At 42.7% G+C, this 27,371-nt stretch overlaps 1 protein-coding gene across 1 annotated transcript; it reads right to left on the bottom strand.

Moving 5' to 3' along the window:
* Positions 1-1,084: 1,084 nt before the first annotated feature.
* CERS2 (ceramide synthase 2) lies at positions 1,085-27,371 on the bottom strand. Its single transcript, XM_083167686.1, has 11 exons — positions 27,201-27,371; positions 15,263-15,436; positions 11,487-11,604; positions 11,163-11,281; positions 10,469-10,526; positions 8,810-8,860; positions 7,197-7,289; positions 5,368-5,496; positions 3,763-3,869; positions 2,464-2,617; positions 1,085-2,025 (listed from the first exon to the last, which is right to left on the bottom strand). The coding sequence occupies exons 2-11, from the start codon at positions 15,433-15,435 to the stop codon at positions 1,900-1,902; spliced, it is 1,128 nt and encodes a 375-aa protein (XP_083023812.1). The 5' UTR covers position 15,436; positions 27,201-27,371; the 3' UTR covers positions 1,085-1,899.

Here is a 27,371-nt window from a genome sequence, read left to right on the forward strand (position 1 = left end):
CAATACATAGAAGTGTCACTTTGTTGCATGGGCTAACATTTAGCATTTTTAAACACAAAACACATGGTCATTATTATACATAGTAAAGAAGTTAATTATACCTTTCAGACATGCGATCCGGCATTTGAGTGCCGGGTCATTTTGCCGGGTGCAGTCTGACCCCCTTCACACAAAGCAACAAATGACCAGGTTAAAAAACGGTCAACCCAGTAATTTGCTGAATTACACGGGTAATTTGTGTAGCGTGAAAGGGTCGACCCGGGTCAAAAAGCCCAGGTCGACAACCTTGGTAAAAAGCAGGGTTGGTGAACCGGGATATAAGACCCAGGATGACCCTTTCACACTACACAAATTACCGGGTAGAACTGCTTCACCCGCTTATTTGTCGTTATGTCTATAAAGGATATTCGTACATTCGGTGAGTTAGAAACCATAAAAATCGGGAGTTAGAAAATAATAAACTATTTCCAGGTAGACATGAAGGGGTAAATATAATAATTTTCAATTTGGCAAAAGTTCAGATTTTTCAGTGAATCCGCAGCGGGAGCCAAAGCAGCAAAATAAAATAAAAACCCCTATCATCATACATCAAATAAACATAGTCGTGCCTCAAGAAATCTAAACATGCCATCAAATCCATGGTGCTGCTGTATTAGTCATCCCCAAACTCTGTCCTCAACAGTTCTGGTTTTTAAGGCTATTTGTGCACCGATGTTACAACTTCATTTAAAGTACTAATTAAGTCACATGTGCTACCTGTGCTCACACATGGATATACTTAAATCTTAGACTGGGTGCCAAATTTGGGAACTCCTAAAACTCTTTTGTTATGAATGTTATTAAGAAATCTTTTATTGGCTTACGGCACAAGATGGCTGCCTACACTTAGTGAGGGTAATAGGATGACTTGTAGGGAAAAAAAAAAAAAAAAAAGGATGGGAGGTTGTTACCATGTAAAAATGATGTACCCCATGTATATCTCTTTAGAGAGGCCCACCATATTTGGCTTTAGTACGCAACATGATAGAAAAAAGCATCACAAAAAAATAAAGACAAGAATCAATAGGGACATAATAAATATATATATTTTTTGCTATTAAATGATCTACTTCGACAGGACTAGTACAATAATCATATGAGATATCAAATAAAGCATCAAGATGAAATGAACATCATTGATTAAGGTGATCTCCAACATGGCTACTTTGAGTTCTACCATGGGGGTAAAAAGGCAAAAGTTAAGACACACTGCTCTTACAAACCTATCCAGGAACCTTCAACAACCAGTAGTTCAACTCATCTTTTACCATAGATGGGCATCAAAACTCAATAAGTAGCAAATGATATACCGTCACTGCTCTATCCAGGTCATACGACTCTAGTTCTCCAGTCTAGATACAGACAATAAAATGTAAGAAGAAAGAGGTCATCTCTGGAATGTATATTGGTGGTTTTTATAATGTAAACCTGGACAGCTTTTTCACAGAAGAGGGTCTTTGGTGTCCAACTGACCTGAGCCAAACCTACAAGCAGCAGTCAATGTTGACTTACGGTTCAACAGAAAATAAAAAGTGGGGCTTCATATCTTTAGGGAATGATGAAGAACGAGGAGAAGGGGGAATATACATTGAGTTCATTTTTCACAGTCAAAAAACAAACAAAAACTAAATATACATGAATCAACAGGTTTAAAATTGTCCCCATGGAGAAGCTTCATCGATCCACCTCTGAAGGCTCTTTGAGGAATGTAAACTGGACTGTTCTTTGAGAGATCAATTAGTGTCTTTTCATGAGATGATGGTGAGGCATTTTAGTGTTAATCAAGGAGAAGGACGTTTATTGCTATTAGTTCCTCACAAGAGGCTCCGAGGATGAATCAGCCATTTGCCTGACCCGAGGTCAATCGGCTTTGTGGTGATTATTGTTCTTCAGTGAATGACCATTGGAAACCGAACCATTCTTGATGGGTTCTTCTTCATCGGAGATATCAGTTTCATCTTTGTCACTTCGTTCATCTTGTTCCAGCTGTAGATGTTAGGACACAATGAGAAAACAAAATTAAGCATAAAATTCATATTTATGCTTTGGCCTACCCTCCAACATTGTAAAAATATAAAGTCTTCAGAGCCCAAAAATTATTTGGTTTCAAAATGGAATAACTAGATATGTCTGGTATTTACTCAGTTCTTATTGGCTATTCAAAACATGCGACAGCCAATAGCCAATATGATCCCACACATCTCTAATAAGAACTCCCCTACCCCCTTATTAGGGTGCAGGGATGCCACATGTCAGTGGTGTCACTCATCCAACTCTTAATACCTGGGTTGAGCAGCATTACTGGTCATTGTGTTGTCAGCATAAGATGTATAGATTGCTTTTTTAAATCATTTTATTAGTAATAAAAGACACTAAACATATCAGTCAAACACCAATCACTTTCCCAAAGTCATTTGGTCCTACCTTGCCCGTTAGAAACTTGTGAGCCATGCCTAGAATGAGGTAGGCCCAAAATATGTGCAGGCATTGCAGTATCCACAGCAGGACGTTGAAGAAATAGTAGCCGAAGAAAGGGGAATAAGCTTGTAAAGGATAAAACCAGTTACAGTGCAGGATCCTGTAGATGGAGAGAACACAGTTTTTATTTCAAAGTTAATTAGTGAATACAGATCTAGTTAAAAAAAAAAGTGACTTGAGCAGAATTGAAAAGTGAATCCTTACGTGTATGGGCCATTTTGTTTTTACTTGGTAAATGCCATCATTATTCTGTGCTGGGCCTTTATCCAACACCAGGGCTGGAAGCTAAGCACATCTGTTGGACACTCAGTCAATACAGATATTGGAATGTTGAGTAGAATAGGAAAAGGAGCCATTTAAAAGGATGTGGTGCTAGCCAGAAATTGGGCATTGCCAACATCTGATGAATGTAAAATAGGGACAAGCTAAATAGTACATAAAAAAAGCAGACAAATATAAATGAAATTAATATGGTGAAATAGAATAGTAGGCCTCATTTCTTGTGTACCATAAAAAGTTAATCCCATTAAAAAGGGGTACAATTATACGGTTTGGGTGCAAAATTATTATTCTTTTTTTTTTTTTTTTTTATGAACCTCAAGTTTATTGAAAAGTATTTACTTAAAAAAAAATAAAACATAATTAAGTTTCCAAAATGTATTAAGTGCTTCCCAAATTTTTTTTCATTGAGATTGTGTTGCGCTAAAATGGTGTAAAAGGCAACAACTGCTTCCGGTGGCCCTGCCTAAATCAAAGTCCAACAAGCCCAGATGGCCATGGCCGGCACTACACCATAGAAAATTCAAGATTGACACATTTTTAAAGCTCAAAATATTTAGTGACACTACATAACATCTACGATGTTATTCATTTTTTCTATAATTTTATTTTTGTTGGGGGTGGTGGGGTGCATCATGTCAACCTTTTGTGTTTTTATTGCAGTTCTTTTCAGAAAAAAACATTACGCATGTCAATGGAATAACATTCACAATTGTAGCCATTGTTTTTTTTTTTTTTTTTTACACAAAATATTGTGGGTAATTGGATCTACCCCATGTGAGAAGAGCAAGCCTAAAATTGTTCACTGCTACTATGTGCCACTAGTCTTCATACAGTAGGCGGTAAGATATTTCTTACTAGGTGTTCATGCAATTATGGTTGCACCTCTACCAAAGACAGAAAATTGTAGGTCAGGATTTAAAGAGTGAAGAGCAACAATATGGAACCTACGAAACTTCTACTTACCAAAATGGAAATATAATTATTCTGGTAATGATGAATACCACGGCAAACACCACAAAGATGTTGTTGCACGTTTGTTTCCAGCCAGCGTAGTTAAACATTTTTGCAGACTGTGAATAAAGAGGTTAGCAGGTCAGTTTCTGAATGAAGCAGAAAAAACATATTACAGTATGTACACGAAGATCATTTCTATAAAACAAGTAACGTCAGCCAGTCATTTCCTGGTGAAATAACTTTCTCAGTTTCACTTATCGTTGATTGTTTTTTGTGATTTATTCCTATTAATGTTTTGGCATTCAAAGCAAAAAAAATTCCAGCAGCAGAAGAATGCTTTCATGCCTCGAAAAAGGTCCCAAAGTGGCTGCTTTTCCCCACCCCTCCTACGTGCAACGGTCATCATAGGACCATCACGACACATGTGCTGTCAGACTAATTGTGCAACTCAAAAAACAAATAAAATAATAAACACTTGGGGCAGTACAGATGGTGTAATGGTTAGCATTACTGCTTCACAGAATTGAGGTCTTGGGTTTTATTTCCACCACGGTGCAAACTGCGTAAAGTCTGTATATTTTCCCCCCGTACTAGGTTGGGTTTACTCTGGGCATTCTGGTTTTCCTCCCACAATCCGAAAATAGGTGATTTGGCAAAAAATTCTCAATACTTTCATTCCAACTTTAGTCTAAAATTTACTGGTGAAATCTCAGAAGCAGACATTTGCTACAATTTGTGAATAACACATGTAGATTAGCACAACTTGTAACCAAATAAATGTTTTCCATGGTTACAAGCATTCCAAAGAATGGTTAGTTTGAAACAGTTTCCATGGCTATAGGAGTTGCAAAGGAAGGTCAGTTTCAAATGGTTTCCTATGGATACAAATGTTGCAAATTAAGGTCTGTGCTAAATGGTTTCCATGGTTACGAGAGTTACAAAGTAAAGACATTTCTAAATGGTTTCCATGGTTACAGGAGTTACAAACTGACCTTCCTATGCAACACTTGTAACCATGGAAACCAGAACTGACCTTACTTTGTAACTCCTGTAACAAGGGAAACCATTTCAAACTGACCTTCCTATGCAACACTTTCAAATTAAGGTAAGTTCTAAATGGTTTCTATGGTTATAAGTGTTGCAAAGGAAGGTCAGTTTGAAATGGTTTCCCTTGTTACAGGAGTTACAAAGTAAGGTCAGTTCTGGTTTCCATGGTTACAAGTGTTGCATAGGAAGGTCAGTGTGTAACTCCTGTAACCATGGAAACCATTTAGAAATGTCTTTACTTTGTAACTCCTGTAACCATGGAAACCATTTCAATGTAAGGTCAGTTCTAAATGGTCTCCATGGTTACAGGAGTTGAAAAGTTAGGTCAGTTCTACATGGTTTCCATGGTTACAGAGTTACAAAGTGTTGCAAAAGAAATTTCAGTTTGAAACGTTTACCAGCGGTTTCCTCAGAAGACTTGAGGCAGAAATTTCAAGTGTCAAAACCAATTCCTTGACCTTACAGAAACCGACCAAACAAATTAACGTAGGCCTTTGGAGCAGATTTCCTTTAAATCGGAAAGTCTTTAAAGGGTGTAGTCTGCAGAGACTATGTAAAACATCTCACCTCTAGTAAAAAGTCAGAGGAGTCATGAATGGCCATGACCAATGTACCCACACGTATGTAGTTTGCACACCATGAGAAGCTGATCAGTACAATAGTGGCCATATGATGGATAACCTGCTCTTTAAAGTCCTGGAGAAGAAAGACAGTAAATATATTATACTTGCATTTACCCTAGAACAATAGAAAGATCACAGTTTATATGGATTATGCTTTAACGTGCACAGACAATCTAGTATTCTAGAAAGCAAGGTTGTTACGGCGTCAGATCCAGTAGTTGGCAGAACTTTGGCTATATTCTCAAATAATTACCAGCCCATCCAACGGACAGATCGTCATAAAAGTAATGTCAGTGCCGGCAGCTTTGCGCACCAAAAATGACCACCACTTGAATTGCTCATTCGAGTGCCATCTAGTGGCCCTCAAGGTGCAAGACACCTGATTTCCCTCCATTGGAGGCAAGGAGCAGCATTATACTTTTATTATAAAAGACTAGGTGGGCGTGCGAAAATTTTGCATGCAAATTAAATACAATGAATTTTGTAGCGAGGTCGGTGGTTTGTAGTAGGATGAAAGAAGAACCGGTTCAATTGTAGCCATTTAGCGTATCCGAGCAAAACTGATGCTGAAGTGTTCCAAGTGATGCTAGATCGCTTTAGCAAGATCGCTCTGCACTGGCCTTTTGGCCCTGACCGATTAATATCCAGCATGCTGGATCTTAACCGCTGGGCATCACTTTGGCCCCTACACATTAAGCGATGTAGGGACATTTTTTATGTGCTATAGGGGGAGATTTTCTAAACTAAAAATGCGATAAAAACCCCGTTATCTGGGTTTTTACCGCATTTTAGGATGCTCTAAGCATCCCCCGCCGGGTTACCGCGACGGGGGGAAAATCGCCAGAGAAATCTGGCGATGCCCCATAGAAGCCTATGGGCTTCTACCGCGACTCACCGCCTCCCCGCACTGACCCCCCCTCACCGGTGTTCGGGCAGCACAGAGCTGTGCTGCCCAGACCTGTGACCTCCTCCTCCATGCACTATGATCCTCTTCCGCGTGCAGGGAGGAGGAGAGCCTGGCGCAGCAGCAGTGCCGGGTAAGGGAGAGAGGGGGGAGCCGCCGGGACCCGCTGACTCACCTCACCAGACAGCTCTTAACGCAAGATGCATATGCGATAATTATGTATGCGATGGGTGGTGAAGGGGGGGCGTAGCTGGGCTGCGGATGTAAGAACATCCCGCCCCTAGAGAGATCGCTTAGAAAATGCCTTTAAATCAGTATGTGTGGAGGCCCCATTAGCCGTTCCGTATAAACGCATCCAGAGAAAGAACTGTAGGGCCAAAATTCAATTTTTAAACAAACGATACAATGTGCAATTCTAAATTAACAAGTCGGCAGAAGCGGAGAACTTCATCTTTAAAATGGTACCTCATTTATCAATTTTGGCTAAGTATGAAGGGAGAAAAAGGGATATACACCAAAAATCACCTTAGTAATATATATATATATATGATGAGGAATTTAAAGATTTGACCAAGGGCAGTTCTCCAGCTGAGGGAGTAACAAAGAACACATTCCGCAACCTTATTTTACAGCTGCCAAAGACCAGTTTTAAAAAGGTGGAGACTTATCAAAGCTTAGGGCCAGATGTATCAAGCTTCAGAAAGTGATAAAGTGGAGTGTGATAAACAGCCAGCCAATCAGCTCATAACTGTCATTTTCTTTGTCATCTCTCTCCAAGCTTTCATAAATCTCCCCCAGTGTGTTAAAATTCTATTATCCAAATAAACCAATAAAGGATATTATGAGCAGTGTCAATGTGGCATAATCACCTTCCGTTTCACATCAAAGGCGATTCTGAAGAGGAGCGACCAGTAGAAGCCCAGTTCAATCATGTAATACCAGTACTGGGATGGCAGCATACTCTGGTGGGGGGAAAATAGAGATGACCTTAGATCCTAGTCAATGAAAACATGACATAACGGTGGCAGCTAATGGTACTGCTATAATATAAAACATGACCGTCGCTACTTCACCCAGCTTACTTAGAGGCCCATTTATCAATGAATTTTAATCATATAAAACTTGTTTCATAGGATACATGGTGCACCAGCCAATCAGCTACCAATGTCATTTTTAAAACACATGACAGGCGCAGTTTGGCGGGATCACCATTTATCATACGCAAGCATTTTGGAACGGAAGCAAGAGAAAATTGAGGGCGGTTGGGAGATGCTGGGGATTGGCCCGATATCCTTAATGCGAAACACATGGACAAATTAGTTCAAATTTTGTGTAAGATTCACTGCAATGGTTTCCAAATGGTGTGCTGAGGCAACCTGGGGTGCCTCAAGACACTTGCAGGGGTGCCTTGGGTTGGGGTCTCATGACCAACTCAAATTAGTTATGGCCAATGTGATTGGACGACACCAGCACTGGTTTTGCCTATCACAATTTATTTGAACAAACAGAAGCAAACCCTGTCCCCCACCACATAAAAACACCTAAGGGTGGCATATAAACACCAATTACTTAAATTAATATTATTTTCTAAATTTCGCAATACATTTTTGGCCTAGGGGTGTAGTGACAAAAATATATATATATATATATATATATATATTTTTACCCAATAGTGGTATGGCGCCTAAGACAGAATTTAAATACAACTTAGCAATAATCCGTAACCAATGAAGTAGTAAAGGAGATCTTTTCCAATGTTTTGTTTGTTTATTTTCTTCACAGGACAATCGGATAAAAACGCTTGTAGACAATCCCAACGCGTTTCGTCTCACAGAGACTTCATCAGGGGAAATACAATAATCTTGCGGTCGTGATATTTGTGATATCTGTGAGAGAATTTCCTCTGCTTACACAAATATTATCCAGAATAAATTAATAATACAAGGCATATTGTTCTTAATACCTATAGTAGGAATATATAAATTTATATCCGCTGGTGGATTTAGAATGGGGCCAATTAGTGTGGCCTAAGAAGAGACAGGTCTCAGGATTCCTGTCGATCTCCTTTAAGATTGGAGTTTGGGTGAATTAGCCTATGAATTAGCAGGTGTTTGAATTTCTGTCAGCCTCCTTTAATTGTGGTAATTAAAAATATATATATATGCAAATTTTCCTAAAAACCTGGATGATGAATCTTCATCCAAAATAAAATGAATATATCTCCTATGTGACTCCTGTATGCTTCAGAGAGGCTAGCAGAATATATATATTCTCTAGGGTGCCGTGATTCAAAAACATTTGGGAGCCACTTGACTAGAGTAAGGAGCCTTTAGTCTTACTCAATGTACAAGACACCACTAGTGTTAAAAACCACCTCGCTTTTGGCTGCTCCCAGGTTACTCCCAAACTGGCAACACTATCAATATCAATGTGCCACAGTGCATGGTGGCTTCAGAACTGCGCACAGGTCCACGGAAATTACCTGTTTGGGGAAACCATTATATACTTGGCTGAGATCATAGAACCAGGGCTTCTGCAAACAGCAAGAAAAACAATGCAATTATAAAAGAGCAGTAAAACTATTTCCTGTAAAAAAATATTATAAAAAATAAATAAATTAGGGAAAATGTGGGAAAGAGGCAATACATGCATGCATAGAGTCAAATCATACCTAAAATAATTATCAAATTGGGGTTAACTTCATATCTCCCCCATGCTCAGGCCACTCTTGGAACCAAGGAGAACAGATAGGATCGAAGTGCCTCTCTATCTTACAGTACTCTGAGCTACAGATGTGTCCACGTACATCCTTCCCGTTAAACAGCCTTTCTAGTCGCAACAACTCCGTAGCGCCGGGGGCGTTTTCTTTGCAACCATTTCAATTGGAGTGAACAGTACTCACAAGTGGCTTTTTCTGATTAAAATTATATGCGGCTTGCCTGTATTCTGTGTGCAACGGTGGCTGCATCTGCATACAAAATGCTACGTTACACTGATTTCCAGGCAAACACTGAAATGTTCCCTTTCTTATGCAGATACACAAAGAAATAGGCAGGCTGCATATCATTTTAATCAGCAGAAGCTGCTTGTGTGTCCTATTCACTCAATTTTGCAGATAAGATGCTATCGAATGGCAAATGTTGCAAAGAAAGACGCCCGGCGATGCAGAGTCACATGAATCTTACGCGTTGGGTATAATGTGACTTGTATCGTATGGAGGATAGATGTATGTGGACACATCTGTAGTACATCAAGTGACAAACTTGCACTGGGCAGAGCTAGTCAGTGTCAATGCACCGACCAATGGCGCATAAGAATATACACTTTATAACATAAAGCAGCCCTATGGGTCCAAAGATTTACCTGTAACAAAATATCCCCCTAAAATAATAGTCCACAACAATAGCACAGAACAAAAAAAAAAAAAAGCATAAAAATATACACACGATACTCTGGCCAACAAGAAATTACTGGCCAGCTAGCGGTCTGATTAAGTGAAGGCATTGTACAAACTCAGACACAGAGGTTAAGTGACCAAAATACTTATAGCTTTTATGGTGTACAGCAAAGTTACGCAATGAACGGAGGCACCTGATTGGTTGACGTGGGTTAGTTCACTTGTCTGCAATGTTAGCAATCCAGTATCTAGCGTGGTTTATTTTACAAGTTGTAGCGTTCATATTGGAGACACCATAGTGCTATATATACTGTAGTAGCGGTATATGATAGATGGCTGAAACCTAGCATTGCATGCATCACTGACATAAGGCACTCATGAATAGAGAAATGTAGCCATCGTGATCATTCCAGCACTCTGCAAACTCCATGCAGTTCCTCTTTCGGCCAGGGGTGTCACTCTCTGCTGTGGTGCTTATAGAACACATTGGTCTGTATCTGCTGAAAATCAGACCAGACTGTGCTAGAAGCACCACAGCAGAGAGTGACACCCCAGGCAGGGGAAAGGATAAGTAATATAGTCGGAAAACCAATTGAATAGCTACATTAGGCACCCATTTCTTGTAGCCACTCAAAAGAAACAAACAATTGAATTCACCTCAATGAACAACAACAAAAGCATTAGAGAAAGTTGTGTTGAAGTAGCATAAGCACAGAGCGGAAGGATATAAAAAGCGCTACTTACATCTACAAGGACGGCCATGCCAGCAATGAAAGCAATAAGATAAAAGGTGAATCTCCAGCTGTGAAAAAAAGGCAGACATCTATCTGAGTGTCCAGGAATTATAACGTGGGGGAAGTGTGGGGTGGCACACCGGCCAGCCTAACCGGTCAAGCCCACGCAGTATGAAGACCATTGGTCACTATCCTATCGGGCTGTTCCGCAAAACTGCTGAACAAATCTTAAAAAGGAGATTATATTGGGACAACATATCATACCATGGCGACAATATTTTTCAAGGGATCTATTGTCCAAAACTTTTCAGGGTTAAGATGTAATGACACCAGAGTCGGGAGGCCGCGAAGGATGCCGGACAAAGCGGACATTTTATTTTGGCCCTTAAAAAAAATAAAAATAATATCGGAGTTCAGCCAGTTTTCTGCACAGCCGCCAAACTCAGAATTCATTACATCCCACCCCTATTGTAGGGAATAACTTGCAAAGCTGCTAAATAACAATAAATACAATTTAAATCGTACAATAGGTAATGAAACAATTATTTACTTCATACGTTTGTATGAGCTCATGTCACTATCAAAGTCCTGATTATTTTAGATTTGATTAACTTTTATGATATTGTCATTATTTTTAGTTACTTTATTATTTAACGTTTTGCTATCCTAGCCTGACCTTGCCTGGCCGCTAGCAGATCTCATACCTCGCTTCACGGAACTTCTTTTGCAGACTCGGCCTGTCCTGGTTTCTCCGCCGGCGGAACCATCTTTCTACTTGGCGCACCGTAAATTTACTTGACTTCGATAAGCTCTCTAGGTCACTCTGTCAGAGAGCAGTAACAGGAGTATTAGTTACTTCCCAAAAGAGGGATGGACAGCTCTAGAAATGTACATTAATGACAGTTTAACCAAAGATTATAAGCAGGATGATAACCAATAAATTAAACAAACAAACAAACAAACAATTCAGGACATGCATCAAAGCTTGGAACGGAAGAAATGGGATCAGTGTCCAGTACAGTCCATACCTGTTTGGGGTGCTTAGAGTTGCTTGTATAAAATGCCTCTAGAGTTGGATTGTGCGCTGGGCGTAGTTTCGTCTTTTCCGTCACACCCAGAATCTTGGCAAGTGGGGCAGCAACATAACTGGATAGAAGAGACATTGCATGTATAGGATGGCACATTAGATAGTCATTTAGTCCATGTTCCCAGAAGGCTTGCCAGTCTCCCCAAGGTGCATGCATCCCCGACTTTAAATTAAGACCAACACCGTAATGGAAGGAAATTAATCAATAATGAACAATGTGGGTGAAATTTAATAGGATGAGAGATTTGGTAAGAAATCTCCAGGGTTTCTTTTTTTTTTAAAGCGGGAATCCATTATACTGCAAAACTAGTTTGATTTTGCAGTGTAAGAAAAAAAGAGGATTTCTTACCAAAATTTCTAATCCTATTAAAATTTCACCATATGTCTTTATCGTACAGATATGTCCAAGTACAGGACATCTAGCCACCTTTTACGTTAAAAAGCCCTTCCAGCCGCGCCATGCCATGGTGAGACTTTGTAGTGCTGGAAGGTTTTTTTTGTTTTGTTTTTCCCGCCTTTTTCTATAAAAATTTGTCTTATTTGCAAACCAGGACAATACCGGCTTCTGCTGATTAAAATGATATGTGGCATGGCTATATTTTGTGTGTGTGGCTGTATCTGCATACAAAATGCTATTTTCAAGTGTTTTCTTGGAGTGTGCAAGCAGATATACGGGATTAGTGCTGCTCATGCAAACCATTTAAACTGCTCCCAGACACTTTAGACACGAGCGATTATTAAAAATAAAAAAAAGAACAGCCCCTTACTGTCCACATTTAGAATGCCAACACCAAATAGTGGTCACGTTTTGAATATGGTCAATCAGAATGTTGACGCAACATGTCGGCATACACGTCACCGGTACATTTTAGCACTAGTTTTCTTTAAGGCTAGGGCATGAATTAATATCCTACGCAGACAAGCACACTGTCAACATTATGAACAGGTCGACATTCGTCAATAATGGTCTCCGACACATAAAAAGGTGTGTTCTTTTGTGGGATATCTTAACAATAGCTGCAAAGATTAAAGGCCCTGGTCACCAGGGGGGGTTATTGCTTCATGCTCGATAGCAATGGATGTGCATGAACCAGCTACTGGATATGCGCAACACATAATTCTTGGCCAATGCACAAGGACCGGTGGCTCTGCTGCAATGCAGGTGGACCGCCGCGGTTTTATATCCAGCAGGGCAGAACTGTACTTACCGCCTGTAACGCAGATGACAGCAGGACGGCAAGTTCCGTCATACGCTGTGCTAACAAGCAGCACAACCCAGCGATTCTGAGAGAGAAGGGACCTTTATACAGGCCCCCGCCCAAGTCAACACAACAAAATAAAGAGCGTTATCTACATCCTCAGAAACGCCAGAAAGATAAATATTTTATTTTCAATGCACTGCTCTTTTCTATTTCAGGAAACAGATACAGTCGTCAAATTGCGTGCACACAAACTGTGTGGCTTCCTACCTGGATGTTATTCAAGGGGTCAGGCAAAAACCTATTGAAAAAAATTAACCCTTTGAGTGCCAATTTGTCAAAATAGACGTGACAATTGCCAAGCAAACCCCTTTTATTAAACCCCTTTGAGTGTAACGTGCTGTGAGAGATCCTCAAAATATCTGTTAAAAACGCCAGGGGCGCTCACAGAGACTGTTTTTTTGAGGATCGCTCACCGCAATGCTGGCAACTCAAAAAGGGTTAAACATGACTCAAAGAAATAGAATGATCGCCTGGTTTCAAACGGGGCAGAGCAGACCCTGTACGAGTATACAGAATCATCCTTCATCTACTGTACTGTGATCCCAACCATATTGACTGAACTTCAGAATTAGTTTTAATGGTACTGGTATAGTTTCATATATCGGATGCGATATCGGCCGATACGATGCAAATTTTTTACCTGTTCATAACCCCACTATCCACTACGCATGGAGTTGATTTTATATAGTGTGGCGAGGGGACGCGGATTACTGCGCTCGCCACACTGCATAAAATCAACTCCATGCGTAGCGGATAGTGGGGTTATGAACAGGTAAAAAAAAAAATTTGCATCGGCTGCTATCGCATCCGATATTTCGGCCACCGTGAAACTAAACAAGTACCGTTTTGATAAAAAAAAAAAAAAAGTCAGCCTTCAGGCTACAAGTCAAACAATGGAAGTATTAGAAGAAATACAGTACATGCCTTACCACAACCGACCAGCATGCGGCCTTCCTAGCCTATCAAGTTATTGTGTGCTTGGACACATGATCAAAACACACTCTTTGCCCAGACGGACCTCGGCCTGCTACCAATAGGGAAGATTACACTTCTGCTTTAGCCAAGAGGAAATTAGGAGACATTAGTCATCACACCGGTCAGGTAGGTGGTACAGAGTCAGTGGACAACGTGTCCGTTAGAGTCAAGTATTTTTGTAGAATTGCGATCAGAGCCCCAAAGGCTCCCAGACGGGAGGTGCAGTCAGGAATTGATTGTGCAGCCTGGGTAAAAATTAACCTGTGGCCGGGACTGTTTGCCATAGCGGAGTCTGCCTTGATGAAAGCAGGATCATTGATGGTAACTGTTCCTACTGGGCTCTCCACTATAAGCATATATATAGCAATCTAAATATGTAGAGGGAGAGGATAAAGTGGACTAAGGAACTTTCTTCCCACTAATAGCAGGAAAGCTCCACCTAATAGCAAGTAGAGAATGGCACGTTGTTATTATTATTATTATTATTATTCTTCACTTAGATGCGAGATCTCCCACACTGAATTGCTTATATGTATTTTCAATATAATTATATTTATATTTGGTTAATACATTTTTATATACTTTGAGTCTAATTGGTTTTGCGCTCTACTTTTACATCCATAAGGCCAATTACAGGCTGTAAAATCAACAGTTCAACATAAAAATGAAACCAATGACATGCACAGTTATGTTTCAGGGCTTCATTACAAACAGAAGTGTAAACTTCCAAAAGTAGAGGAAGCTTCCAATTAGTTTTCCCCCATGTAAATTAAGCACATCCTGAAAATTGTACGAGGGGGGACGGGGGGACAGTGCAAGGGATGAGGAAGAGGAAGACGGGACAGAGAGCAAGAGATGCAATGAGCAAGAGAGGGGGGGGAGGGGGGACAGATAGCAAGAGATGCAATGAGTAAGAGAGGGGGGGGGGGGAACAGATAGCAAGAGATGCAATGAGTAAGAGAGGGGTGGGGGGGGGAACAGATAGCAAGAGATGCAATGAGTAAGAGAGCGGTGGGGGGGGGAACAGATAGCAAGAGATGCAATGAGGAAGAGAGGGGGGGCAGATAGCAAGAGATGCAATGAGTAAGAGAGGGGTGGGGGGAACAGATAGCAAGAGATGCAATGAGTAAGAGAGGGGAGACAGTATAAGGGATGTTAAGAAGAGGGGGGGGAACAAAGAGCAAGAGAGATTTTAAGAAGGGAGGAGATAGAGATATGTAAAGAGAGGGGACAGGGTGCTACAATACTTAAAAAATTTTTTTTTATGGTTTTACTCTCCAGTCCACAGAGGATCAGACACTGGTCACCAGCAAGCAGTTATACATATGTAATCATTAATATCGGGTAATATATGCTTATGAAAGAGTAAAGGACGGATAAGAGAAAAATCGGTGGATCCAGGTTATTTTTTCCATACAACACGCAATCAATCTAGTGTTCTAGCAGTTCTATCCTGAACACAAGCTACTAATGTACTCACATTTCAAAGATGTACCGTACTATGAGGAAGATGAAAGCAAATGGGATAGTGATGTATAAGTCCGAGGCTTTGGCGTACATACGACCTTCCTTATCCTGAAGGTCATTCCAGTCCAGACCCGCTGGAAGCCACAGCCTATGCCACCAGAAGTAGTCGTAAATGGTTTGCAGCATCCTGCAGGAGAGAAAGAACATACAAGAACAGAGATGAGAGATCACATATAAACCGTGCAAATTTACTTAACTCCCTCCCGTGACCCATCAGTAATACACAGAAAGTATACATCCTGGGAAGGGAACAGAACCCTGGCATCAGATTACTATTTTGCAATTAAAACCTGCTTGCATTTTCAGGTTGATGGTCCTCGAGAGCCACCGTAGTGCTTGACCCCTTAAAAATGCAAGCCCACACAGGAGCGACAGCTGGGACGTGTGCCACCTTTCTCTCTGACTCTAGATTTGCATATTAAAATCAGATTACTCTGATATCCTGGGAAGCTATTATGGGTTTCAGTTGAATATTAGCCAGTTCTATAGAGGCCCTTTAACTCGCAGATTGCTGGGAAGAAATAGAGGGAGGTTTATGTTTTGCAAGTTATAGAGCCTTGGCATTAACAGCTACATTGTCCCAAATAACATACATTAGATGATCCCTACTGCAACACTATGGATACATGGTAAGTGTGGGGCAGATTTATTAAGCTTGTTGAAGCGATAAAGTGGAAGGTGATAATGCACCAGCCAATCAGCTGTTAACTGTCAAGTTACAGGCTGGTTTTATTTATAAAAAAACAAAAACAAACAATCAGTAAGGAGATGATTGGCTGCCGTATTATCACCTTCCACTTTATCACTTCACCAAGCTTCATAAATATGGCCGTGTGCAAACCGCACTATATACATGCATATATTGTACATATTACAACCATGTGGGCATATAAATGTGACCGCTCAGTTGGGATGACATTGCTGCCTGAGGTTTTGTAGCGGTCAGATTTCTGCAGCCACCCTTACAAGTGATTTGGGCGGTCACCCTTCGAATTGGCACTTCGTGATAGATCGCTTGTTGATTGTATGAACGATATATTGCATAGCGTGTACCCGGCAAAAGTCTAAGAGCCTAAATGTCATGTCTGCATTAACTTTATGTTGCTGTAACCCTTGGGAAGTGATAAAGTGGAAAGGGATAAAGTGGCAGCCAATGAGCTGCTGTGATCTTACAGACGGTTTTTGAAAATGGACAGTTTAGCCTAATGGTGGAGAAACTGGGGGCTTGAAAGAGGCCACCTAAATGAGCATAAAAATGTCATATAAAGGAAAACAGTGATCGCACAGTGTTAAAAAAGGTGTAAATATTTTTAATGACGGACTGCAGCAGAGTCCTGGCAGGCAGGTCTGATCTTGCGGAGAGGAAACATTGAGTGGTATTTGGGCATGGTTATCTGCCACCTGCGGGTAGTGGCGGAGCAAGAGAAACAGCACATGGACATCAGACATGCAAATACCTCCTGAAGCCAAACAAATCCCTACAAGTAAAAAACATGGTGATACCATCGCTATGCGTGTACCTCTAATGGGCTCCCTCCTTTCACAGAACCGCATTGACGGCGATAATGCAGTGGGCTTGACACCCAACGCTCAGACCAGATCACAACAATGTATAGTTGGGGTTTGTAATATTGCCACTTGTAAGAGGTTTCTCAGAGATCCTAACCCAAACTGATACAGGAACATGGGGGTCAAACATACATCTGTATTATCCTCCCACATATAACACTGTGGTGTTATTACCATGATATTTCCATTCTTCCGGCTGTCAAGCACTGGAGACGTTTTGTGACGCCATACAAACAATGATGGGAATGGTGACATAAGCAGCGGGTGAGCAAGCATCTACTTATGTGCCAAGGATGGGATAATTTGGTCTTTTACACTCAGTGCATGATACAGCCAGGCATGCTAAGCAGCGTGCCCATAAACGCAGCCTGCTGCCCGGCCAATAGGAGAAATCTGTTCGGTTGCTAAGGACAACATCACCTTTTCTTTTAGTAAATTTACCCCAGTGTCTCTACACAATGACACTTCGCCAATCCTCATAGGAAACTGGAGATGGCTGTGTAACCTCATATCATTTCCTAGCCATAAGCAAACACGTCCGCTGTACACACGCTCACTACAATGTTGCTATGGCGCATGGTTTAAGTGTTCTGTAAATAGTTTGTCTTGTATAGAAAAAAAGGGTTTACAGTTACCTTCCAACTGCCGCCGGCCTATCCATATTCATACAGAGAGACAATGCTTACGTCAGCCAAATATTCTGACACCTCTCTGAAGCCTATGCATGAAGGCTTGGGGAGAAATAAAGTGGACGCAGAAACCACACCAACAAACCATTTCCCAACTGTCATTTTTCAAACACCCTGTTGCTCATCTGCTGGCGATACCACCCCGTTGCTCATCTGCTGGTGAAGGATAGAAGCTGACTAACCAGTACTTTATCTCTCTTAAGGAGCCCATACACAGTCCGTTGTGGACCGGCTCCATTCTGTACTATGCTATGCGCGCTCCCGCGCATCACATAGTACGGTACAAAAAGTATGTGCTGCACACATTTGTACTAGGTAAACATCGTATCGGATCGCAGTGCATGCACAAGGGATGAGATCAGATACGATGTGTGCTGTTTAAGCACAGAACGGATCCGATGAACGGACCGTGTATGGGGGGCTTAAGCTTTAATAAATCTCCACCTTTAACATTAAAAAAGAAAATGTGGACTTCACTAGAACACCTTGTTGAGCGTATACATGTAGAACAATTTTAGCAAAAATAACTTTAGGGTTTGCTAGAAGTATTCTTAGCAAATGGGCAAATGATACGCAATTATTGGCCTAATCGGTCCTCAAGGAGCACTAAAGGTGCCCATACACGGTGCGATGCGCTCTCCCACGGATATCCCATCGCACTGATCAAAAAGTATGTGCTGCACGATGTAGTCCAAAACGCATGCAGTTGTCACAGCGTGTATGAGCACCTTAACAGTTCGTGTTTTCCAGGTGACCTGTGGATTTTAAAAATGTGACAGTTGGGTCATACACAGCGCGCCTGTTGGTGACCTTGGAAACGTGACCCGTTAGTGCTGCATCAAGCACTGATTGGATGGGGCAACACCCACATCATTCGATGGTCTCAGACATGGAACGTGCATGCATATCTCAATCTGCTCAGAGCAACCTGAGATATGCGTGAAGGTAGTGGGCAGGCAGCTGACATCCGATCTCAGCTGCCGCCCCTGAACCATCGGCCCATTAGCATGAGAAAGCCCATGAAACGCTGGGCGTTCCCATATGCTAATGACACGCCCCCTGCTTGCACCCAATGAACAGTATGTTTGCATACGAATGGACCTGAATAAGCTCCAATATCCGCTGTAGTGCGGGATGGGTATCAGATAAACATTCCCTTCTGCGGCAGTTGCCTTTACACTGTATGGCACCTTGTACCTCGGTCAAGGATTTGTGTAGTGTAGTGCCTTTTGTACCTCGGTCAAGGATTCGAGATGGAGCGCACCATTGAGCAACAATATGTGATCAAGTTTTGTTTTAAACTCAGGAAATCGGGATGGTTTTGACTCCTGATCAGAAAGACAAGCGTGTGGCCATTTACTGCAAATTTTTGGAGCATGTGCAAAGCGCGGAGTGGCACACACCATTATGGCTTCGCCCACAAGAAGGGCTGAATGAGCAAATCAAAGACCAATTTCATACTCATCTTTTTCTACGCGTTTTCTAGGGTGTGGTCCACAAGCAATCTCTACCTACCGGTCAAACTGTCGCTGGTGCATTTACATGGAAGCGCTCAATTGGTTGAGAAACAGGGTCCTCTTCCACAAGGAGACTGCCACTGCCTGGGTCCCCATGACGTCAATGCGGCAAGTCACACATCCCTGCAAGTGGGGGAGTTTTGGCCAAGCACATCGTGACAACTCAACCTCAACCACCTGACACTCCAGATCTGGTCCCGGCTGACTATTTTGTTCCCCCTGTATGAAATGCTGCCTCAATAGGACATCATTTTTTTAGACAGTTGACAAAAGCAGAAGCAGCCGTGAAAAAAAGGGCAGCCAAGGACGTACCGGTTAATGCCTTCCAGGAGGCGTACCAAGCTTGGCAGGCAGAGCTGGCAACAGTGTATCGATGCTCAAGGGTCACCCTTTGAAGATTATTAACCCTATGTATCTGAAAGTTCAATAAATAGTTATTGATAAGTTTAGTCTCATTACTTTCTGGGCACACCTTGTATTACAGTACAAAAGAAGCAAGGTAAAAGAAAGCGCTTGGGTTTGAGGGTTAGGTTAAAGACAGTCTCAAAGATCTTTGAGAAAGCCACTGGGGAAACGCATCAGCTCACGATTCCTTCTGCCATCTGAAAGGTATTGCCGGCTGGCATATTGGAGCCTTAAATTGCAATTGCGCTGTGTCTCCAACTATTTGAGAGTTTACACTCAAGTGCTTTTTTCTGTAGACTCTGATGCTAACAGCACCTACCTGATTGTAAGCAGGAATGTGGTGACTAGATCAAACTCCAATTTAATACTACTAATATTGGACTGACAACATATGACCACTTAATTTACTAACAATATTGGACTGTCTATCCACCACCATTATTAACCCTCTACGAATCTGAGGCTGGCAAAAGTGGATTTATCCTGTTACATTTAAAAGGGGACGTTTTGTTTTCCACTTGCAATATATGAGATATTTTAGCATATTTGATTTTTTTTCTCAGGCCAATCCTGATTTTTTACCTATTTTTTTTATTCTATTTCCATTGTTATTTGTATATGTCTGGTATCGGCCGGTACCTATGAAATTGATTATTAAATTTTATTAACATTGTTATTAAATTTGTTTCTGTATCTGTAAATGTCCTAATTACCACCAGAGACTGGCTTTAACCTATCCCTCAAATCCAAGTGCTTTCTTTTACCTTGCTTCTTTTGGTTTTTCTTCATTAGGATTGGTGATCCTAATAAAGTTAGCAGCTGGATTAAGTGGGTTGTGAAAATATACTCTTTTTACTATTTTTTTATTTTCTTATTACAGTACAAGATGGCTGCCTTCTATGTCAGAGGTTGACTGGTAAATTTAAACATCTCTGAGAGATGTTCAAAATGTCTGCTAATAAATTGTTATATAAATCCCAAAAAAAAAAAAATTATATATATACCCTATATAAAAGGGTAAACATTACAGGTCATTAGGATGAATAACAATGTTTGCTTAGCAATTTTCACACCTATTTTAACAAATTCACTTGGCACTCCAAATGGTTAAAAAAAAAAAAAACACTCACACAACATACATGCCGTTTGTGAAAAGTCTCTTTCCAGTTATGCAGGTTATGTACAAAGAAGGTTAATCATTTCTCATGCAGAACGATATGCCTGCACATGTTATCTCCCTAAAGATGCATCTAATTAGAGAGAGACAACATGTTTCAATGTGTTGCGCCTGGTGTATATATTTTAATTAGCTTGAGAAATGCATACTGTAGTAACTGCTTGATCTCTCTCTCACACTCACACACACACACACACTCTATGGGAATACTAAGCTATAGGGAAAATCTAGAGGGAGAGAAAACAAAGAGCAGTCCAATAGAGCGGATACAAACCAGAATAAAGAGGGTTTTTTTCTAGGGTACAGAGAAGAGGGGAAAAAAAAAAAAACCTGTACTACATATACAGCGGTGGTTTGCTGCACACTGCCAAATTAATGTCAATATAGTCACCATCAAAGTGTACCAATGGGCTCGCCATGCTTTGGGGACACCACTATATTCTACCTCCACCTCCTACTGGCTGCTAGGGTATGAAATACCACCTGTCGGCTCAAAAAAAAAGTGAAACACTCATGTCAACCTTTTGACCTAAGCCCGGTCAACCTTCAGTGGTCGACCTGAATTGAGTCTACCTAGTTACCGTATTCCAGTGCGGACGTGTCCGTCACTCACAGAACTCAGTCCTACAGGTGAAACAAGGCCCATGTGGGACTGGGAGGAATCCATAGCTGGACTGGCCAACTGGCCAATGCTCTCATGGGGTCCAGGCTCTCTGTTCGGTCGCAGTCTCTCGCTACAACTTTTGTCCAGTTTACAGATCAATTAGATGGGGGTTGTGCTGCAAGATCAGGCTCCCCCGATTCTGCTGGTAATACCAGCAGATGAGCGGCTTTTAGGAAGGGTTTGCATAGCTCTGCGCTATGCAAAGAAGTCCACCCCCACCCCCCTGCTGAAGGTGCCAGGCAAGGGGAAAGCTGCTTACCACCACCACCACCACCCCCCCCCCCCCCCAGCAATGAAAACGATTGTCGCTGTCCATACACGCTGGGCAAAATCGCCCAGTCATTATGGACCTTTAGTCTCAGGTAGACACAGCAATGAATGGGGCCTGAATAGGCACTCACACATTGTTGTCAATTTGGAAAACAAGAACGCCAATTCCATACCTGATGTCAAAGTTAGTACAAGGGTTACAGTAGGACAGAGCAATCAAGGCTTAAGATAACCCAGTATCGCTTTCTGACACATGCATCTCACCATGATTCATCATTACAGCATTTCTCCTCCCTACTAAATATTCAGCCCATTCCTCAGACACGACCAGGTCGGAAACCAGAAACTACAGCTAGGCCAGAACACTGATTGGGTCCTGCAGAGTGGTCCTGACACAGATATATACGCTACAACACAACCTCTGTGTTCCTGCATGCAGCGGCTGTACTACATTATCCATCACCCACCCCCGGCTTCTCAGAACCACTGCCGATTCCAAACATGCAGCAAACAACCAACAGCATTTTGGGGGGAATGATCCCCCCCAAATGCCAGCAGCATGTCAATCATACCGTGGCACGGCAACTGATGTCGCAGGACTAGATCTGCGCATGTGCGGTGCGGGTTGTGCGCAGTTTTAAACCCGTTGAAGATTAACCTCTTTTTGACTCAAGAAATGTAATTGTTTTTTGGCGGCTACAGCTTCCGTTTAAAGCGACAAGAGCTATTAAAAATGGACAGAAATATGCTCAAAATCTGACTTTTAGCCAGCTAAACTACCGTTTCGGTAGGCACTAATACTTTCCATGAGTTTAGCCAATTGTGCATCAAAATCAGGTGCATATGTGCATGACAAATGTTATCAGTAATAAGCGCACTTGTGTCCATCTGCAGAACAAATAAATATCGCACAACAGATGCTTGCACCCAAAAACAATTGATATACTGTCAACATTTTCAGAATGTCGACACTGAAGACTGGCGATTGCAACATTTATTTTATTGCCAAATGTCAACATAGAACGCGAAGCCATGTACAGCTTTAACAAGGACACGTTTTCCCCCAGCATCTTCCTGTGGGGCAAATTTATTAACCCTGGTGAAGTGATAAAGTTGAAGGTGATGGGAGCGGATGATCACCTTCCACTTTATCACTTCACCAGGGTTAATAAATCAGCCTCTGGTTTCTCAGTAGAGCATCTGCTCCATACAACTTAATAATAACCGATATTCTCACCTCTACATTGGTCTTGCCGCTGGAAATTCCCAGCCCCTACATTAATGAATACAAGTGCTTCAGCAGCGCATACTTGAGAAAAGATAAACTGACGTTTGTTTTGGACTCTATGAAACGCAACATGTAACTACTGATTTGTATGCAGACTTTCTAGGATTTATTCCCTTCGGCATGCTTGCAGAACACATGCCAGTCATCTCAGCGGTGCAAGTGTTCCCAGCATCCTGGGGGTTTAACCACGTAGTAACTAGGGGCACTGGAACAGAGAAGCAGTTTGGAAGGATGAGATGCCATGGAAAGTACAAATAAGAGCTGACGGGTAAAAGTAACTATAGGACTATTAGCTGTGGTTCTTCGGAGCTGTGTATAAAGGACGGGTGGTTACACAGACTGTGTGTGGCCTAGATGAATGCTTCAGTCTACAGACACAAAGAACCCGGTGTGCGCTGACCGTAACCCCAGCAGATTCCAAAGATGTTTTGTGTCTAGGACAGTGGTTCCTCAAATATCCCCAACCGTGCACGTTTCTCAGGTCTCAAAATGACAAGTGAAGCTCCACCTGCGGATCTTTTAATATGTGCCAATGATTAATGAGCACACCTGTGCAGCTGCTGGGTAACCTGGGAAACAGGTATGCGAGTAATGATTACACCTGTGCAGCTGCTCGGTAACCTGGGAAACAGGTCTGTGAGTAATGATTGCACCTGTGCAGCTGCTCGGTAACCTGGGAAACAGGTCTGTGAGCAATAATTGCACCTGTGCAGCTGCTGGATGACCTGGAAAAAGTGCACTGTTGAGAACTGAAGTTAGAAACCACTGGTCTAGGAGAGGGGAGCAGCGTTATTTACTGAACACATTTTATACTCTCTTAATAGAATGGACAGACAAAGCAATATTAAATACCAACAGTATAACACTTTTGAATCAAAGCAATACTAAACCATGCATCGCTGGTAAGTCTGGTTAATAAATAAAGTCCTTTATCTCTCTCCAAGCTTTTAGATCTCCAGAGTTAGTGACAGCAGTTCTCATAAGTTGGGAAGTTTGCAAAGCAAAAATAAAAACAACACACATTCAGACGCATCATATGGACAAAGCGACCTGTTTGATTACGGTACACCACTACTTAAGAGAGGGGCGCAGCTAGGGTTGCCACCTCACTCATCTTGGATTCCTGGAGACTTTGCCCTCCCCCTCATTAATGCGCTTGCCGGAGAAGTGGGTGTGGTCCAATTAAGGGTGTGTGGCCTATTTGATACAGTGGGCGTGGCCCCTGTAATAGCTAAAAGCTCAAAAACAACCAATTTTTGCCCATTACATCCATATACACACACACACACACACACACACCAGCTCGCTGGCTGGGCTGGCGACACCAGTGGTGGGCGGATTGCAGCAGGCGTCTGGCCTGCAGACAGACTCGTGAGATGATGTCATCATCATCTCACACGCAACTGTCTCTACGCGGCGGCGGCGGAGAGCATGGAGGCTTTTTCAAACACCCAAATTCCGAAAAAGCCTCCTTGAGGGTTGCCACCGGATCAGGGAGAATCCTGGAAATCCGGGTGAGGAGGCAACCCTAGGCACAGCACACTGTACATGTAGTATACATGAACGTAGAGCATGTATCACACAACAAAGCCTATGGCGGCCGTCAGTGAGGTCAGTGTACCAGCATAGTGCAGGGAACAGACAGTTTTGCAGCTTTTACATAGAAAATGTTGCAACATTCAGACCATGGTCATCTATGGGCTCAAAAACACCCGGAAGGGTCACAAACCAGTCTTCTAATTATATTTAGGATGTAATCTTGATACGGTCTAAAAATGAACAGAGAGAAATGTTAAGAATTAAGGTCCATACACACTGGGAGATTTTGTACAGCAATGAAGAATAGCTGAAATATCACTGAGCACGTAGACACTGAGGCCAGATGTATCAAGCTTCAAAAAGTGATAAACAGCCAGCCAATCAGCTCATAACTGCCATGTTTAAGACTGGGTTTGAAAAAAGACAGGGAGGAGCCGATTGGCTGGCTGTTTATCGCTCTTGAAGCTTGATACATCTGGCCTTGAACGATTTTCCCCCTGGCCGGAGATTTTTCTGGGGGGTGGACGGCTTTCCATAGCAGGACACAATGGAAAGCCCCCCCCCCATATCTGCTGCTCATGCCAGCGATGATGCGGGAATGCACATCAGCGCTCATCGCTTCCCTGTACACACTGGGCGGCTTTGGAGCTGAAAGCAGCTCAAAACCCAGTGTGTATGGGCCTTTAAAATGAAGCAGAGATTTACAGATGAAAAATGAAGAGAACAGACTAACCACAGTTATATTCCAGAAAAACTTGCTGAACAGACCCTTCAGAGAACAGCATGCATCCAGAATACAGGAAAAACCTGCTGCTAGACACACCACTGACGCATTTCATTAGAGAAATCAGGAGGGGCGCGCTTGGTGCAGGGCAGCCGAGAGGAATTCCGGGCCCCGGTAAAGTTTTAGGGAGTGGCCTAAGTGTGGTAGGTGTGTCCACCTCCTGTGCAAGGCAACGCACCAAAAATGTTTAGAGGGGGGAGAAAGAAAACTCTAAACTCAGCAGCAGCGCACACCTACAGCGTGTACTGTGCTTACAGTTACACGCTCATGCTGAGCCTGCTGTCAGCACAGCACATGCTGTAGAAGTGTGTGCAGCTGTTGCTAGCCGGGGAGGACGGAGACAGAAGGGAGGGGTCAGACCAGGGCCCCTACCGGACCCCTCCAGCAAGCCCGGGCCCAGGTAATTAGTACCCGCCCCCCTCAGCTGCCCTAGCTTGGTGCATAGAGGAGCAAGTTATCACAGGACAGAGGAGGAGGATAATTGATATAACTAAAGGGGCAGTTGCATTACACACATAAGGCCCCATCATACTGAACTGACAAGAGGAGATTAGTTCACAAGTTCTCAAACTCGGTCCTCAGGACCCCACACGGTACATGTTTTCCAGGTTTCCTCACAGAATCACAAGTGAAATAAGTATCTCCACCTGTGGATCTTTTAGAACAACCGCTGCTTAGCGAGCCTTGCTGAATCAGGCACATGGCCGGGAGCAGCGCAAAAGGGATGTGGATGTTAAAAACTAGATAGCTCTTCTAATTGTTACTAATAAAAAGCTTTGCCAGGGCATCCACTGCTGCCAGCAGGAACGTGTATTTATACAGTGGCATCTCAACTCCATAACAAATACCTACACATAAATAGTTTTACAACAAAATGACTCGCTACAACAAAGTGTGCACAAACAAACAAGTCTTATTTCCTAACCTGCATACGACACGCGACAGTGCTACACACGTACTAGTAATTTCAGCTGTAGAGTAACATAAGGGAGTTAGTGACATGGCAAAATCTACCACGAAGCAACACTGCAGCATTTCACCTGCAAACAGGATTTAAGTCATCAACATTCCTCCAGTAACTGACAGGTGAACGTAGGGACCCTGGAAAAGATACTGTAGTGCTCCATAGCAACATACTCATCTTTGGGGCCCATTTCAGCTTTGTTAGCAAATCGCACAACTTGGCAAAACCATGCTGCACTGCAGGTGAGGCAGATGCAACATGTGCAGAGTCTTCATTTAAGGGCTGTCCCACCCACAGATGTATGTTGGCGGCAGGCTGCGACTAGGGTTAGGTAGAGGATGTGAAAAGCAACTCAATAAAGGCAGCAACACAGCAGATACCCCAGGCCAAGGCTAGCTATGCTCAAATGCCCCGCTGCCCAGTGTGTCCATTTGTTAAGATTGCCCTGGTTGGTGGGACCACTGATGATCTGTGGGTAAGGGATGCCCCCAAAGAGCCGTTCCTGGGTCCTGTGCATCAATTACACTGATGAAGGCGAACAAAAATGTGGAACCGTTGGCCCTCCAGCTGTTGTTGAACTACACATCCCAGCATGCCCTGCCACAGTTTTGCTATTTGGCCATGGTAAACACACACACACACACACAGTAAGTGATCTGCAATGAGCCCTGCTCTGGGTGTAGCCTTGTACTTAGCTAAATCATAGACAGTAAGGTGGCAGACTATAGAGAGTGACAGCACCAGATTAGTAACACTCCAGCAGGTGATCTGCAATGAGCCCTGCGCTGGATATAGCCTTGCACTGAGCCACAGAATACACAGCAAGGTGGCAGACTATAGAGAGTGACAGCACCAGATTGGCAGCAGTGCACACACATGTCCCAGGCAGCGCAGTCCCTGTATGCAGCGGGTCACAGGAGAGTGCAGAGTTGCAGGTGACATTGGTAAGTTTGGTCCTATTGCCGGGGGAGGCAGCTGGAGCACTCCGGGGTATATTACACATACACAGGGACAGCAGCACCTACCTCTCTGCGGGTCCGGGCTCTGGCTGCAGCGGGATTCGGGGTCCGGCGGCGGCCGCAGCTGCTCTCTCCTCCCCGGGAGCTCAGACTCTGACGCAGCCTCTCACCCCCGGTCCTATCACAGGTAGGCGGCGGCTGTTCTTCCTCCCAGCCGGTCACTCCCCCTCCTCCCCC

The sequence above is a fragment of the Crinia signifera genome, chromosome 12 (assembly GCF_055691185.1).
Source record: "Crinia signifera chromosome 12, ASM5569118v1, whole genome shotgun sequence".
Lineage (NCBI taxonomy): Eukaryota > Metazoa > Chordata > Amphibia > Anura > Myobatrachidae > Crinia > Crinia signifera.

Bases quoted from the DNA above. Each gene is read 5' to 3' on its own strand.
- CERS2 (XM_083167686.1), bottom strand. From the start codon at position 15,435: ATGCTGCAAACCATTTACGACTACTTCTGGTGGCATAGGCTGTGGCTT. The intron at 11,605-15,262 runs GTGAGTACATTA...TCTTCTATCCAG, and splicing joins GTACGGTACATCTTTGAAAT to TTATGTTGCTGCCCCACTTG. The intron at 2,618-3,762 runs GTAAGTAGAAGT...CTCCATCTACAG, and splicing joins ATAATTATATTTCCATTTTG to GATCCTGCACTGTAACTGGT.